The sequence below is a fragment of the Stegodyphus dumicola genome, chromosome 5 (assembly GCF_044657685.1).
Source record: "Stegodyphus dumicola isolate Sdum_Otavi_A_Nest chromosome 5, ASM4465768v1".
NCBI lineage: Eukaryota > Metazoa > Arthropoda > Arachnida > Araneae > Eresidae > Stegodyphus > Stegodyphus dumicola.
The window spans coordinates 230928424-230946117 of record NC_140772.1 but is presented as its reverse complement, the minus strand read 5'-3'; the positions used below and the strand labels follow the sequence as shown (position 1 = coordinate 230946117).

At 31.6% G+C, this 17694-nt stretch overlaps 1 protein-coding gene across 2 annotated transcripts in view; it reads right to left on the bottom strand.

Annotated features, from left to right (window-relative positions):
* Positions 1-12545: 12545 nt before the first annotated feature.
* Positions 12546-17694, bottom strand: part of LOC118186288 (mediator of RNA polymerase II transcription subunit 30-like) — a 28675-nt gene continuing 23526 nt past the window's right edge. For both annotated transcript variants that reach the window (XM_085817767.1, XM_035356376.2), the window contains exon 5: positions 12546-12835. In XM_085817767.1, the coding sequence (XP_085673893.1) occupies positions 12737-12835 (99 nt within the window). In that variant the 3' untranslated portion in view covers positions 12546-12736. The remainder of the gene's footprint in view (positions 12836-17694) is intronic.

Here is a 17694-nt window from a genome sequence, read left to right as displayed (position 1 = left end):
CTTACCCTTAAAAATTATCTTTACATATTAAAGCGAGTTATAGCGTTTCAATAATACTCGCTGTGGTCGCAAAATAAAATATAAAAATGTAAAAATTCAAGTAAAACTTATTCTTTGCATTTACCGAGACTTAAAATAATACAAAACAACTTATCACCTCTGGTGCTTTAATGGCTTATTGTAACCTTAAAGTATATTAACTGAGTTACAACTCCTGGAACTGTACACGAAGTTACGACACTAACTGCATCAAACAGAACTTGGCCCAACTGTGCCTACATCAGGCATTCAGGTTTGTTCTAATCAGCAGGTCTCTCTCTAGACAAGCAGCAGCGGTGACAACATTCAGTCTTTTGTTATGGATCATGCTGATTATGATCTTATTTCTCATTTTAACGTGTGCCATTGCACATAAAATCTGCCTGCTATTTACTAAACCTCTAGACTGATCAAGTATGTGACAAAATGAGACATGAAAAAAAATCAACATAAAGCTAACTGTTAGTAAAACATAAATGTCACTTATCTTCTTTCAAATATGACCAATTACAGTACAAAGTCTTTAATCTGGATGTCCATAATCCAGAATGATCTATAAGCTTTATGTGCATGCGTAAACGCATTATGCATTTACACATGCGCATAATGCGTTTACGCATGCCCTTTTAATGCGTGCGTCCATTGCACATGTGCGTAAAGAGAAGAGAGACTGTTTATATAAGAGAGATTAAAGAGAAAGTATTAACACAAAAAACAAAGCAACTTAAACAACTTACATTGAAAGATATGTTTAATAAAGTAAATAAATATTAAGTTTTTTTTTTTTTTTTTTTTTTTTTGTTGTAAATTTTGATACCTTTTAGATCATAATTGCTCTTTATTTCATAAATTACGGTTTCATATTTTTAATCGTATAATTTCTGCATACCATCTTACCAGATTTAAATTGATGATCTATAATCCGGAAAAACCCCTAATCCGGAATACGGACTTTGTACTGTATTATAAGTGTAAAATATTTAATGCTACTTGATAAATTGCATAAAGTTTATTTTATTCTCAAACTTATTAACAATTATGTTAATTAATTCATGTTTAGTAATAATGCATACTACTTAAGGTCCTACTTAATACACATAGGTCCTTAATTTTTTTTCATTAATGGTCCTTAAAACCTTTCATTAATGGTCCTTAAAAGTGCTTAATTTCCACGTGCAGAAATGTGTACAAACCCTGTAATAGAAAAACACAGTGCAATTGCACCTTTCACCCAAAGGTGAAGAAGCAGTCAGTGATCATGACTACGAAGGAGTCTCCAGCCTGTGCCGCCATCCATTGGCTATAGTCGAAATGAATTTACTGTGGTCAAAGAAATAATTTACATTGATGAACGGAAAAATAGAATAAATTAAGCAACAAAATAACTCAAATGTCCTAAAAATATTTTAAAAGCTTTTGGTACACACTATTTGAAGAAAATACTGAAGTTCAAAATCGATGCTCAAACTAATTGCTGGTTAAGAGAAACAGTCTCTATCCACTGGCTATGATGTCTTAGGTCACAATTCAATGATATTTTATACATGCGAAAAGCCTTGCAGTTGAACTCAGTACTGATATATATATGAAATAACTAATAGTTATACAACACATCCTTGAGAAGCAATTTCAAAGCAGCACAGTAAGTTTAGAACTCGAGCTCAAGATTCATGAAATAACCTCTAAGGTAGCCATGCGTGTTTCTATTTTCTGCATTATAGTCTTAGCTTTTTAAAATTTTTTGAAGAAATCCTTAGCTTTAACAAACTGTATTTCTAGTCTGTAAGAGATTTCTTATTGTTTTTAGTAGTCTTACTCCAAATGAAATTAGTAGTTTCTGAATCTTCAGTTTTGTTTCCTCGAAGGATAGAGAAACATGGTTATATAATATAGTGATTGGTTGAGATACGATGGGTCATTTTAAAGGCAGATATCATTGAATGAAGTTAATTTGAGCAAGAGAGGACTTGAAAGAAAAGTTCTATTTGTATTATTTATTTTAGAAAGTTTCAGAAAGGAATTGGAATCACAGGGATAAAAAACACTTGATACATATATTTGGAAGGAGCCTTGTTTCTTAACCACTTCCCAGTTTTGCCCGAACCCCGTTCGGTACTTGGAAATGGCTTTTTTTTTTTTGTTTTGTTTTTCCGAGCGGCACTCGGGCAACATTTTTTTGTGGTCTAATACACTGATTTACCCAAATTTTTTGCTTGTTTAGTGTGTAATGTTTCTAACAGATTGTGCTAGTAATCCAGTAAAGTTAGAAATGAATTGCAAAAACTACTGGTTTCAAGGTTAGGTTTTACTGAATTCTTTTGCGCAAGTAAAGGCGGGAAATTTCTTTTAATTAGCTTGGTCTTCCGGCTGCAGCGAATACCATTTCTTTTAAATTTGGAGCTAAAATAAAAGAAGAAATGAATGATAATGAGCAGCTTATGACTGAAGATAACTCTGATATTGACTCGGATAGTGAATCCGAAATTTCACTAAATGATTCTGGAAGTAATGACAGTTTGTTGTCTGACTTATCTAGTGATGAAGAAATGGAAAGTGTAGATAATCTAACGCAAATTCGGAACTTTTGTGAACTTGATATTAATAATCCTCCTTTACCTCTACCACACTTTCCTTTCACTGCAAATCCGTCTGTTCATTTGAACATTTATTTAAATAATGGAACTTTACAATTCCTGGACATTTTCTTTGATGATGATCTTTTTGACATAATAGTTTCTGAAACTAATAAATATGCAGATTGAATTATTCGAAATAGTAATCTACAAAGGAAAAGCAAAGCAAGAAAATGGGAAGCAACTTCTAAAAATTCTTACATATACTTTACATAAGTATGTTCAACTGAGTGGCATCATCAATCACTCAGTCAAAACAAATTTTATTTCTAAAATTTAAAATTTCAATTGAAATTTTACAGCTTTTTGACCTGTCTTACATAACTATATTCAAGCACCCATTTGTATAGGAACATATCAAAAGTATGCAAAAATAGATTGAAAAAAAAAAAAAAAAAAATTAACAATTTGCAGCTGCTTGGGGGGGGGGTGAATGTTTTACAGGGGCACTGGTATAAAATATATAATTACCCTCAAAAGTCAGGATTTCACTCTAGATCTTTTTAAAATCTCAATCATGTGTTCTTAGGGTCCATATTCATACATAATTTTACCAGAATTTAAATTCTTTTATATACTGCCCCTGAAAGGCTTAAGGGGTTACATGAGTTTCATCCGAGTAAAAACGGCGTATTTTCAAGATTTTTTTTTTCATATAATAAATGAAATATTTAATTTAATTTTTTTATTATCTTAAAGGTACATATTTAATAAACAATTTTTGGAAAAAAATATTAGAAACTCCGCCATTGTGACGTCATTCCCGGTGAGCCCTCGGAAAAAAGGAGCATTCGTGTTGACAGCAGAACTCCTAGCAGGATCATATGAAGTGAAAAAAAAAAAATTCCGTGTTTTAGTTAAGACTTCAAACTAGAAATTGGACAAAGGAAAAAAAATAAATAAAAATTGAATGTTTGACAGCGGTTTTTACATAAAAATGCAAAATTCGATAAAAATTTCGTGGCATTTTGAAAAAAAAAATAGTTATAATTGAAAAAAAAAACAAATCTTTCGTCCAAGTCCTTGTAAATTGTACCTCAAAGACCTGTTTAAAATTTCGTCGAGATCGGTGGAGTAGTCCTCGAGAAATCTTGACAATCGACTTTAAAAACATCGTTTTGAGAAAAACTCGTTTAAAGTTTTGCTGCTCAGGATTTTTAGGATTGAACGACTGTCTTCATTTCTTGGGTCGACCTTTTCTACGAGCACCTTCCACTAATAGAGATCTTGAAACTTTGAGCATTTTTAAATATAATTTACTTTGGACACTTATAACCTCAAAATAAACCTCGTGGTTCAACAAGTGATCACCAAATGAAGTATTTCAACTAGTTGCCCTTAGAAAAAGAGAAAAGTAGCCATAAAGGACAAATGAACAATAGGCGAGCAGCTGCTCTTTTATACCTGCGGCAAGCGGAGCCCAGGTAGCCTTGAGTGCGCCACTTCGAAAGGCTGTATCTCCGAAACTATTACTCGGATCAACTTGAAATTTTCGGACAATATCCGAGAGATGTTGTAGATTTTAATAAGCAAAAAAAAAAAAAAATCGATTTTTTTGAACCCGTGAAACCCATGTAACCCCTTAATATTATCATCTAGATATTGTTATCAAACTGCAAAAGTGTTCTATCAATTTGTATATAAAAACGTGGAAAATATATCATTTAGTGCAATCAACAATTCAATTAATATAATCAAAATACTACAGAATACATATTTTAAACAGAAATAAAGTTTTCAAATAATTAGTGTAAAATTCATTATAAAAAGTTGCCAATTTACAGACAGATATTGCCAACCAAAGGATCACATCAATATATAGCTTGGTTTCAATTTCAGTCAACCATTTAAAGTTCAAAAAAAAAAGGCAATCTTAGTTTGATATAGATTTCTAACAACTCTAACAATTTCAAAGGGATAAGACACATGCCCTTTTCTTCAGAAGCCCCCCCCTTCCCCCCAAAAAAAAACTCCAGAATTTTTTCTCCTTGAGGAAGGGGGGGGGAATCTATGAAAACATACACACCAAACCTAAGGTTGTTCTTTTTTTTTTTTTTTTGCCTACTTTTAAATTTTACATTGGTAACTTCTCTTGCAATGAGGGATGCCTTCTGAGTTACTGTTATGGCACTGGTCAAATAATTTCCAGAAATGTTATGAACTTTTACAGTAAAGACATTATAAGAAGTTCATACACAAACTTTTGCATCTTTCTAATTAAAATGCTGAGAAAGTGTCTATTGATATGTTTTTATACGATATTAAGTTAAATTTCATTTTGATGGATACTTTTCTGATTGTTTAATGTTATCAAAATAGCTATGGGCAAATGTGATCACATTAAGAGACACCTACTTTAATTACACGCTATAAAGAATAGGGAATTGGTAGTTAATGAATTTCTACATTAATATGAAACAATTTTGGTGCATTTAACACTTTAAGAACTAAAAAAGGAAAACCTTGATTAATTCAAATTTGTTAAACAAGGTATTCATTTAATGATGGCTGAAATGACATAATTTCTCAAAATCAGACAAAATAAGACAGATCTCTCTTTTTCAGGAACAAAAGGCAAAAGGTTAGCATCTATTGACTTTCACAGTCTGAGTTTTACATAGGTGTACTCCAATTCTATTTTCTGAAAGTTACTGATCAGTTACCACAACTTTTACATTAAACCAAATTTTTTGTCACCAATCTACAGTGATAAATTAATTTTAAACCAGCCAATATTATTACAGTACCAAAAAAAAAAAAAAAAAAAAACTGATGCAGACACCACTTAACTTCTTTGTACAGAATATTAAATTATATGTATTTTTTGCTGCATTTCATTTAAATTTATTTCCTTGAATTTCATTATTAAAGATAGATTTCTCATTCAGTTGATTCAGTTCTCACTTTGTGATAAGGTAAAAATGCATAAAACCTCATATCTTCATTAAAAATTGAAAAATATAGAAAAAATAAAACACCAAATACAGTTAAAAAATCTTTTTTTTAGAATTAAAATTGAGAGTTTTGATGCAAAAACGAGCACTTCAGCCTGCGGGCAAAAAGGCAGATTTTTTGGTGAACAAAACTGAATGTTTACTTTTGGTCCCACTCGGCAAAAAACAAAGATGAAGAAACTGAGTTCACTATTCTGTTCAATTTAAAATGCAGACAAATATGGTTGCTATGGTAAACAAAAATTAGGCTCAGCCACACTTCAAAAACTTTAGATTATTAATAATTCAAAAACTTTAGATTGTTAATAATTCAACAACTATTGCATGCAACTAAAGGCATAAAAACCTTAATCGGAAGATAAGCCTTAACTGGACATAATTCAACCATTTTTAAAGCAAAAAATGCACAATGATAAGTTGGTAAAATTTATAAGAATAAAAAAAAATAAAAAACCTGAGCTCACCAAGCTGAGTAACAGAGTGGGTATATCTATATCTATTTATATACTTTCGGTGCAGTCGATTGCAACCAAAAGGAAGGTGCACAACTAAATGTTACTGCAATCCTATTTACAAAATTTCAAAATTCTGAAGCTACTCGCTTTTTGAGTTATGTGAGATACATAAGTATGTACAGACATCATGCAAAAAAAATCTCTTCGTGAATCTCTTACGTGAAGATGACACAAAAAGTTTTAAATTGCATTTGATAGCAATCAAAATGGATATTTCTGTTGAAATACAATACCCAGAATGTTTCGTGATTACAATATTTCCTTTACTTTGTACAAGGAAGTAATAAAAAGGTTGTTTCATCGAAGAAATACTGTTCAAATGCTTCAAATGACATTCATGATACATTATCAGGAATGCTCAATAAAATGCTGCTTAAATTTGAACAACAGTTGAAGAAATTTATAGCTTTTACTAGCAAGATCTGTAAAATGTCACATCAGATTTCTTTAAATGATAAACCTCCTCTTTCTTGCAGAAATTTCAATAAAAATTAGTATCACTGCATTTATTTATTTATTTATGTGCACTACTCAGAAAAAGATGGATGCCCAGGGTAAGACTTTTTAAGGGAAACTGGCTCACATGTACGTTATGCATGGGAAAAATCACAAAATTCCGCATATCAGCCCATTTGCTGGGATTCAAAGCCGGGACCAAACTACCAGTGTTCGACGGCTTTTACTACTCAACCAATGGTGGGATTTGTCACTGTATTTAGAAGTACAAGAACTTCTTCTGATAGGGGAAAAATTCCTTACTTCAGTTTCAAACCATATATTGTACACATAATGTTAACTGCAAAAGAACTTGAGCATGATAAAGTTTGAAGTCTGCCAAAATTTTGACAAAATATCCAGCTATCATAAACTGCATGCTACTATTAAAAATCATTCAACGAGTAGTAAATTTTGGCTCGCACTACTGTAAATAGAATTTGCAAATACAAAAAGTATTCAAACAACTAACTTTTTTTAGGGAGACATCAAAATACAGCTCAAAACAAATGCTTAGACATGTAATAAACATTTTTAAAAACTGATATTTATTAATTTTGAGGATTTTATTCTTTTTACTTCCTTGTACGAAATAAAAAGGAAGTATTGTAATCGCGAAAAATTTCAGGCAGCATATTTCAACGAAAATATCCATTTTGACCGCTATCGAATACAATTTAACGACGTTTTTGCGCGATATCTGTACGTAAGAACAGAACAAAATACTCTTTTCCTTCAAAAAAATTATAAAACTGCTTTAAAATTAATTCTGAAGAGAATTTTTCGTGGCATCTGTACGAACGTACGTACGTATCTCGCATAACTCAAAAACAAGTAGCCTGAGGACGTTGAAATTTTGTATATAGGACTGCTATAACATGTAGATGTGCACCTCGTATTTTGGTTGCAATTGGCAGCACCAAACGTATATAAATATATTTATATATATATCCACTCTATTACCCGGCTCAGTGATCTCAGTTTCTTTACTCTTATATGTTTGTAAATTGCACATTTTTTTCTTTAAAAATGATTAAATTATATTGTTTTTATCTTCCGGTTAAGGATTTTATGCCTTTAGTAAATCTGTGTGCAATATTTTTAGAATTAATCAGCAATTTTAAAGTTGTTTAATTGTCGCTAAGTCTGTTTTTAATGGCGGCCATTGATGTTTACATTTGAAACAGGAGACTAGTGGATTTGTTGCCAATCTAGAGAAACTTAGCTTTGCAACAACAAAGATAACGCATTCATTTATTATTGCCAATTAAATCATTAATTCTTTCTGGAATTTTTTCGAGGAAATAAGCGTTTGAGATTTACTTCGTAATTTTTAATATAGATATTTTGAGTTTTTACGTATTTTTGCCTTCTCGCGAAGTGAGAACTGAATTAATTAAATGAGAAATACTCAATCGTCTATGAAAAACTGTTTCTTTTTTGTTTTGTTTTCTTAATTTCTTTTATACATAGTTCTAGCTTTATTATAGTATTTGAATAGAACATGTGGCAACGATTAGATAATTCTTTAAATGATATACATTTTGTGCATTCTGAGTTATAATATGAATGAAATATAATACTGTTAAGTAAACCTAGCGCCAGAGTGTCGCTATGGTAAACAAAGTGAATTTTAAAGAATGCATTTATTCTATTGTGGTTTATGCACTGTCGGCGAAGTAGGTTTAATTCAATCTAATAAGTTTAAATAAAATGCAAGAAAAACTGTGTATAATTTAATATTCTGTACAAGGAAGACATGTGGTGTACACATCAGATTTTTTTTTTATCAAGTTTATGCAAGGTGATGAATAATTACTTCCTATGCTGTATTGCTTGAGATGTAATTTATTCCCAATTAAAAAACATTTAATGTAAAACATAATGTCCTGTGTAATTTATGCCTAACTGTATTGCTTGAAATGCTTTCACTTACTACAATAGTTGATGGATTAATTAATTGCATTGAGAAAAGTTCTTCTGCACATTGAAAATTACTTTCATGCATTAATCACTACATATTTATAAAAATGATAAAATATATAAATATATTATTATAGAATATATGTGTCACATACATATAACTTTTTAAAAATTTTTATTTATTAGGAACCCTGTTTTATTCACAAACTTTCTAGTTCTTCACACTTACTATTAAAATGGGTCTGCTTTATGTACAAGGCACTTTGAATCTTGTAAACACAGATTTAATATTAGCAATTCATAAAAATCCATATCTTCTGAAAATTTTTATATATTCAAATCTTAAGATTCACATGGCTCAAAATGTAAATATACAGGGTGTGGCAGGGAAACTACTTTATTTTAAAAATGAATAACACAAATAGTATAAGCAATATCAGTTTAATTTTTTTCCAAGTTATAGAGAGACAAAGTTTTTTTAATTACAGTTTAAAAATAATATCATTACGGTGGCCTCCATTCTGGTCAGTGCATTGAGATAATTGAGCTTTGAAGTTTATTTCCACTTTTACCAGCATATTAACGAGTATGTTGTTATGAGCAGCTTGAATATTGTTCAAGCTTGAATATTGTTGAATATAAAACGAGCAGCTTGAATATTGTTCTTCAATTGAGCCAGGGTCTTTGCACATTAGAGATTTCAGATAGCCCGACAAAAAGAAATCACACGGGGCTAAATCAGCCGAGCGTGCTGGCCACTGAAATCGCCTCGTAAGGAGATAAGGCATCCAGGTAAATGTTCTCCAAAAAATCATGGTCCAATGATGCCTATTCTGGACAATGCACACCAAATAGTCACACGTTCTGTATGGAGGGGCTGCTCATGAAATTCTCGGTGATTTGTGCCACTCCATTATTGCATATTTTGCTGAATGCATGCTGCAACCGGAAAGATGAAAATGAGCCTCCTCACTAAAGAACACAAGGGGTATTGTCAAGAACGGTTTTGCATTCATTTTTTCGTGAAAGAAAATCACATGGATTAAGTTTTTGCACCACTGCCAATTTATATGGATGAAAATGCACTACGTTGAAAAGTATGACTCCACGGAGAACGCGCACTCCTCTCTCGTCCACTGCATGATCGGTACTAAACCTACATGACATAAAACTTTAGGTACCGCTCTTTTCAATGAGCGCCACCCCACCCATCTTGGAATAAATGTTGCTAGATGGTGCGCGTTTCAAATAAGGAAGTTTCCCTGGCACACCCTGTATTTCAAGATATTTTCAATCTGAATAGAGTTACATTTCTATAGTTATATTGCTGTGGTTATATTAAAAATAACACTTTGTAGAAATAAGCAATGACCGTAAAAATAATGGCAATTTTTAACTGAATCACTTAATAGGCAGACAGGTCCTACACTTGGAATTAGACAAAATCCAATTGAAATTAACATCAATTTTAGAAAAGAATTTAAAAAGAATCTGACAGAAGAAGCAATTTGCAAATGCATATTGAAAGAGCCACAAAATTCAATCATTTACTTTAATATTTGGGTAATCTATATTTTAGGGTATCCCTTGGATTATCACCAAGTTGTTTTTTCATTTATGGTAACCTGAGTATTTCACTGAATGTTACGGAAATCCTATTATGATGTGATTGGTTGTAATGAGTGATTGCGACTGTTGGAAAATTATTTCATAGGGCTTATTTATGCATTGGATCTTGGTTAGGAAGTACGTTGCTTGTATTGCGCTTTACACCATAAAATGCCTGCTAGTGGTACAATTAACCTGAAGTTTCTGTACACTTTGGAACAAATGGGAAAACAAAAAAAATTCATTGGTGTGAATGAAGATTTAAATGGCTTTGTTCACCTCTCGGTAAATTATGCAGCAAGATTTAAGGATTTGGAAACCGGAGCGCATACGAACACAATGGAAGGTATATGGGATGTAATAAAAAGGGATTTTTTAAAAAGGAATGCCACCGGTAGTAAGGAGGATATTTTTGATTTTTACTTTTGTGAATTTATGTGGCAACGGATGTACACACATTTGAGTTCAGATAATTTTAAACAGTTTTTGGATACTGTTAAAGAATTCTATGTGTGATACCCCAAAGACAAAAAAATTTCTAAATAGGGTAAGTCGATATTTCCTTACTCCTAAGGTAAGTCGATACTGCCCAGATTAGATAACATATATTTTCTTGTTTTATTTTAAAATTCAGTTATTGAGATTACAATATTTTTCTGTTTTAATTATGTTTTGAACGTTACTTTACTTGGGAGAGCATTGCAAGTAAGCACGTAAAAAAAAATCGTCAATTTTCGCCAAGGGGTACCCTGTTATTCGGTCTATGTGAAAGTTCTGTAAGTTTTTATAACACGTAAGCACCTGTTTATTAGGCTCTTTATTATTATCACTTAATGTATACATACTGATGTAACAAAGTAACTAAAACAAAGTTGATTAATGTTAGTCTTAAGAGTGAAGCAATAGTGTAGCCATGGCTACTGATAAAGTTCATTTAATGCTACAGAAGCATGAAGAAATTTATTGAAAGTGTTTGGTGAAGGTACAGTTTCTGATAAGACATGCAGAACATGGTTCAAAAAATTTGAAACAGGTGATTTTGACCTTTCTAATAAGCCATGTTCTGAGCAACCATCTCTGATTGACGATGATGTTGTTAAGTACATGTTGGAGCAAGATACTTTTCTGACAATATCAGAGATCAAAGAAAGGCTTAATTCAACTCAGAAAACCATTTCAGACCATATTCGGAAGATAGCATAGCTCTTCCACCTCTAAACCAAATTTAACTCTGAATAAGAGAATGCTGCGTATATGGTAGGGCATTTGAGGACCTATACATTTATGAGCTTTTAAAACTGAATGAAAAGCTCAACTTGGAGAAGTATTATCAGCAACTGGATAATTTAAAGACAGCAGCCTATGAAAAGAGGCTGCTGATGTTCCTGATGTTCAATACGAAGGACATCATGATAATGCCAGGCCACATGCTGCTTTGCTCGTCAAAAAATTGTAGAAGTAGGCTGGGGAATTCTATCACATCCACCATATTCCCTAGACTCAGCACCCTCCGACTATAGGACTTGTTTTTCTCCTTACGAAATTTTTTGAAGTGCAAAAAATTCAAAAATGAAGAAGATATCAAACAAGTGCTGGTTAAATTTTTTGCATCAAAAGGTACATTTTTCAAAACTAGGACATATAAATTGCCCTCACACTGGCAAGAAATCATTAATAATAATGGCAATTATATTATTTAATAAAGTTTATTAGCAGTAAGAAAAATTTGTATTTTGTTTTACTCCAAAAACAGACAGAACTTTCCGGTAGATCAAATATTTTTATCAATATTCCAGGTTTATATATTGCATAACTGAGTAAAAACTATTTATTACTTATTTTAAATCAAAGCATAAGCTTGCAGATTTTATAAAATTCTTTATGAATTCTATGTTAGTTCATATAACATTTTACATTTTGTTACCAAATTATTTGTTTGGTGTGACCTCTTTAAAACAAAAACTATCACTGCATAGTAATTATTAACAATCTACAATTAAATTTTATCTTACAGCTTTGAGTAACTTTAAAATAAATCCATTCAAATAATAAATTTCAATAAAAAAAATCCATTCATTCACTCAACTATGACTGCTGAATATTATACATAGAATATGAAATGAGAATTGATCATTATTGTATTTTCATGTTTTCACTATTAATTTAGGGAAAAAGTTAAGAAAAGTTACTTTAAGCCAAAGATTAAATTCATAATAATATTAAAATAATAAGAAGAATTAAAACTCACTCTATTATAAATAACACTTTTTATAAAGAAAATCAAGATTAAATTCATAATAATATTAAAATAATAAGAAGAATTAAAACTCACTCTATTATAAATAACACTTTTTATAAAGAAAATCAAAGAAATACAATTGTGTATTTGACAAAATAAGTGACAAGAACTATTTTATTACAATTAGTACATAATTCATTTTAAAAAGCATTTCTCAAAATTTTTCAGAAACTAAAACTGTAGTAAACTTGTAGCAAAGTGACAAAACATACTTCTTTTCTTAATATTTTCTGCAATAAAAACTTCACAATACATAACTGTACTGCTATGTCAAGGTTTTCTCACTGCTAGCATTGTATTTATATCCCATATAAATGTCCTCAGATTGTCGATGACTTCTTTTAATTGCCTATTTTGCAACATTACTTGCTAAAAAAATTAACAGCTCATTATTAAAAAGAATAAAACATACAATAATATTGAAAGTTAATTTTGAAAATTAAATATGATGTAACCATAAAAATATTTAGAGCTACAATAACATTTCAGGCATGCATTAGTATCTAAATAGTATAATCATTACTCTCTTCATAATTTATCTTCATTTTGTTTAAGTAGCATTGAAATGAAAAGATGCTATAGTACAAATCCTTTATAACATCAGGATAATCAAAAATATTTGCCACAACAGTCCTGCCAGGTAATTATCTACACCGGGGAGGGGGGTTCTTAACCAGTGGTACGCAAGAGTGCGTACCAGCGTTAAAAAATTAAAACCCCAACATCCCGATTGAAATTTTCTCTAACACTCGTAAATTTATGCGATCTGAGCTTTGTTCAAGAGTGGTGGTGGTAGTAGTAGTACTTTCTAGTGGTGGTACTAAAGGTTTTCTATTTTTGTTAAGATGGTACGCATTAGTCAGAAGTAGAATAGAAGAGAAACATGCCAATGTGACAATTAAAATCGCAATAACAACCTCGTATTTAGTATACATATGTTAACACGTGTACATTTAACATACAAGGTTGTTATTCTGATTTTAATTAGTCAAAAGGTTGAGAACCGCTGATCTACACCAAGTCCTTAATTGAGAAATGAATTAGTTCTTTCCTGTTAAAGCCATAACGTTCATTTTGGTGCCACATTTTCACTTATCTTTTTCCATGCCTTTAGCGCGATATTAGATGCTTCCTCCCCCAACTTTTTTTGTTTTTAAAGTTTTCTCTGCTTTTAACTAAATTTCTGTGGATATTTTTCCGCTGATTTCATTGCTGGAATTATCTTTCAAAAATAAATAAAAATTTAATATGAAAGAAAAATAAACACAGAAAAAAAGGCAGTTTATGAAAAGTTAGTAAAGTTATATTTATTGCTTTTGGGATAACTAAATAAAACATGCAAAACTAAACTAAAAAACAACAGTAATCAATAAACATTGCATTAAAAAAAAGAATCATATAGGACTAAACAGCAGGCATGAAATCAAAAATGACATTTAGCAAAATTCTCCTTTGGAATGCATGTAGTACTATATAAATTCAATTAAATAAGAATCTAAATGTTGGTGTGTAGTGCCTCTTTAAATGCTTGCTGTGCCATTCTGCACTATACCACAAACACTAAAAAAACTGGGTACGAGGGTTGTTATTTATATTTCTGACCTAATAATGAAAAAACAAATGCTTAATAATTGAAACTGGTTTTATTATTTTTCAAATTATTCTTCATGAAGATCAATACACTTTTGGGTGTGTCTGAACCAACTTTCAAACAACTTTTTCCACTTCGATTGAGGTAACTTCAAAACATGCATTTTGAATGCATCAACTGCTTCTTTGGGTGTAGCAAATCGCTGGCCACAATATTTATTTTTGATATGCGGGAATAAAAAAAGTCATTGGGTGTCAAATCAGGGCTGTATGGAGGATAAACCATCAATATGATATTCTGGCATGACAAAAATTCCTTTGTTTGAGCCGATGCGTGAGAGCTTGCATTGTCATGATAAAGAATGGTTTGCCTCTTCTGCTTTTTTCAAATTCTTCCAATGACTTCTGGGAAACAAATGGCTATGTACCATTTGGAAATAACTGTCCTGCATTGCTGCAATGCCACCGTCACCACGTGACTGAGAATGCAGAAGAAACAGGCAAACATTTGCTTCGATGTGCTTCTTCCGCAAACAACTTTTGTTGGATTTGGCACAGCTTGGAATACAGTCGACCACCGTTTTGTTTTGGCTCATATGCACAGATGCATGATTTATCACCTGTGTAGATGTTATAAACAGCCTTTGATGCACCTTGAACGTATTTTTTCAACATTTCCTTGCATCAATCGACATGAGCTTTCTTTTGAGCATCTCTCAGATTATGGAAGAAAAAATCATTTTTACAGCCAAATGTTCATGTAATATCTTATTGATGCTTCTCATACCAATGCTCAGAGATGTCTAAATCTCACAGTATGTCATGACGATTTTGCTTTATCAGTTCACGAACAGCATTGATATTTTCTGGCACAACAACTGATTTTGGATGACCTTCACGGAATTCTTTCTGGAGCGAACGTCGACCACGAATGGAATTCATTATACCAGTTTTTTGCAATGCTGTGGGATGAAGCTTTATTGCTATATAAAGAACTAAGCACTCTTGCTTTGATAATCCACATCGAAAGTTATGAAAAATAGTCGCACAAAAATGTTCACGTGTCAGTTCCATTTTTTGCAAGAGATGAATTTTTCAGTTTACTGAAAACAACACAAATCAAGCAAAAATTGGCAAAACATTCTGAAGAAGTCAGGTTTAAAAATAACCTTTAACTGGAATCATCTGCAGTCACCTAGTAACACTTATTGTTACCAATGCTAGAAATATGAATAGCAACCTTATATGACGTCTAGTGTCCGGATCAACAAAATAAGAATGATGTATTGCAAAATTCTTCCAAGTCCTAAATAGTAAAATCCAATGCAAATAAAAAACAAATATGATTAGATGACAAACATGCTTGTGCAAGCCAAGTAAGCCAAGTTTATAATGACAACTGCCAATCTGGATAGCACAGTGGTCAGGACTGCTGGCTGTCATACTGCTAGGCATGGGTTTTAATCTCAGAGAAGGCTTGGTTGTTTGTAAATGTCTAGTGCCTTTATGGCATGCAATGAAATTATGCAGGAAGCTAAAAGTCCTCTCAGGTGGTTTGGTGGTTTGGTGGTAAGGAAAAAAGAGTGAGGGAGACCCTTGCTACCTGGTGGAGGATTCTCCTTGAAAACTGGAACAAAGCTGGGCAAAGTCATACTGTCACTTATAAGATACCCAAAGCCCATAGTGATGACAGATGCAAACCTGCATTCCTCAGCATAATAAAATTTGTAGACTTGTTTTGACGCTGCTGTCAAACATGTGAGTTACGATACAGCACATTGACAATTATCACTTGGAAAGAAGCCAAATCAAATTATGCTTCAAACAGAATCAGCCTTCTGTTCAGATGATTGTCTGACTTGAAGTGAATTCTATCTATATAGCTCAAACAAACAGAAGTTGAAAGGCATCATTAATGTAATACTTTAGGTCAGTGCTACGTGAAGGCTACTTCAATTATTCTTGGTAAAAATACTTCAAAAATTCAATTCAGTAGTATGTTGACAAATGCTGCCAGGCAAAGTAATGATCCTTTTACTCCACTTGCTCTTGATTTCAAACCAAAAATATTTTAGACTTTTAGATTTCTCCAAAAGTGTTCACCTTTGGTTTACAAGAATTTTATTACAGTTTCTGATTTCTCTTTGTGTAAAATTTCTAATACAAATTACTTCCCCCCCACACACACACATCTGAACAAACTGCCAGCCCTATTTTCACTTTGTTCACTTACGACAGCAGCACCATCCCTTCCTTCCAAAGCTGCCAGCAATACTCCTTAGATGACCAATGCAATAAATAAATATATGACATTCTAAGCTATCACATAAACAACTATGGCAACTGTACAGCATAGTACCTTTCCATCTGAATGATTGATTCTCATACTCATTACAGTAACGATTTTGATTTTCTCCATGAATTTAAATATTAATTTTAAAATACAAACATGAGTGACATGAAATTGCAGTAAGATTTCATTGTCGTATGCAGCATTCAAAATATTCTTTTTTTAACGCCAAAAAATAAACAATGGACTGAAGGCTATATTTTTGCACTGTCCGAAGAGAAGTACTCTTATTCGATTATTAAAAAAAGATGTGAAAAGCGTGGTTTTAATATTTCTACACATAAAATAAGTGACATAATTAATATGGAAGGAAAGAAACATCAAAGTTTACATCTCACTGGAAAAAAGACAAAAAAAAAAAAAAAATGCATAACCAACAAAGGTACATACAGCTCTCGTTAAATCTAAAGTTGCATCTCATGTTTTAAAGGAAAATCCAGCTCCCCCCAAAAAAGCTATTGCAAAATTTTTAAATATCTCTGTAGGAACTGTAAACAAAATTAAATATTTAATATGTTGGTTCAGTGAAAGCAAGGAAAGCTCTTCCTAAATGTTTTATGGTTATTACTGGATTCTTCTAGAATGGAAAACTTAAAATAAGGAAAGTAGGAAAAAATATCAAAATTAATTCTGATTACTATCAGAAATATGTTTCAGCACCTATTTTTAAAGAAGAAATTCCAGTCTTCACTGCGTCAAGTTCCATCAGTATGAGGCTCCAAGCCATACTTTTAAATCTACTGCTCTGTTAGAAAAAAATGGTAATTGATGCTACTCCCTTTGGACTCTGGAACATTGTAAAGGAGGAGTGGAATAAAATCAACCTTGATGATTTAAGAAAAGGACAAATTTTGGAAATCAAGACCTAATATGATAATTCAACAAAAGGGCTATCAGACTGAACATATCAGAAAATAAAATTCTAAGTTTTGTTTATATATAAATCTTTGCAAAATCATTACTAAAGTGTGTGGACACCCTCTGTGTATTGTTTCATGAGATACAAAGTGTTAAAATCTTCAGACTATTTTTTAAATCTGGCACGTTGAGCTGCCATATAGGAAACATTACAACAGACACACATATAAAAAGTATATTAAAAGTACAATAGAACCTTATCAATTCATATTAACTGGAAATTATAACTATCCAGACTAATGAAAGTCTGGATTAATGAAAAATAACTTAAAAATATAACAATATTAAAAATCACAAAAATTTTAAAATATAATTCCTCCTGTCATTTTTAAAATTAAAAAAGTCATAAATTTACACAAACAGTAAGCCA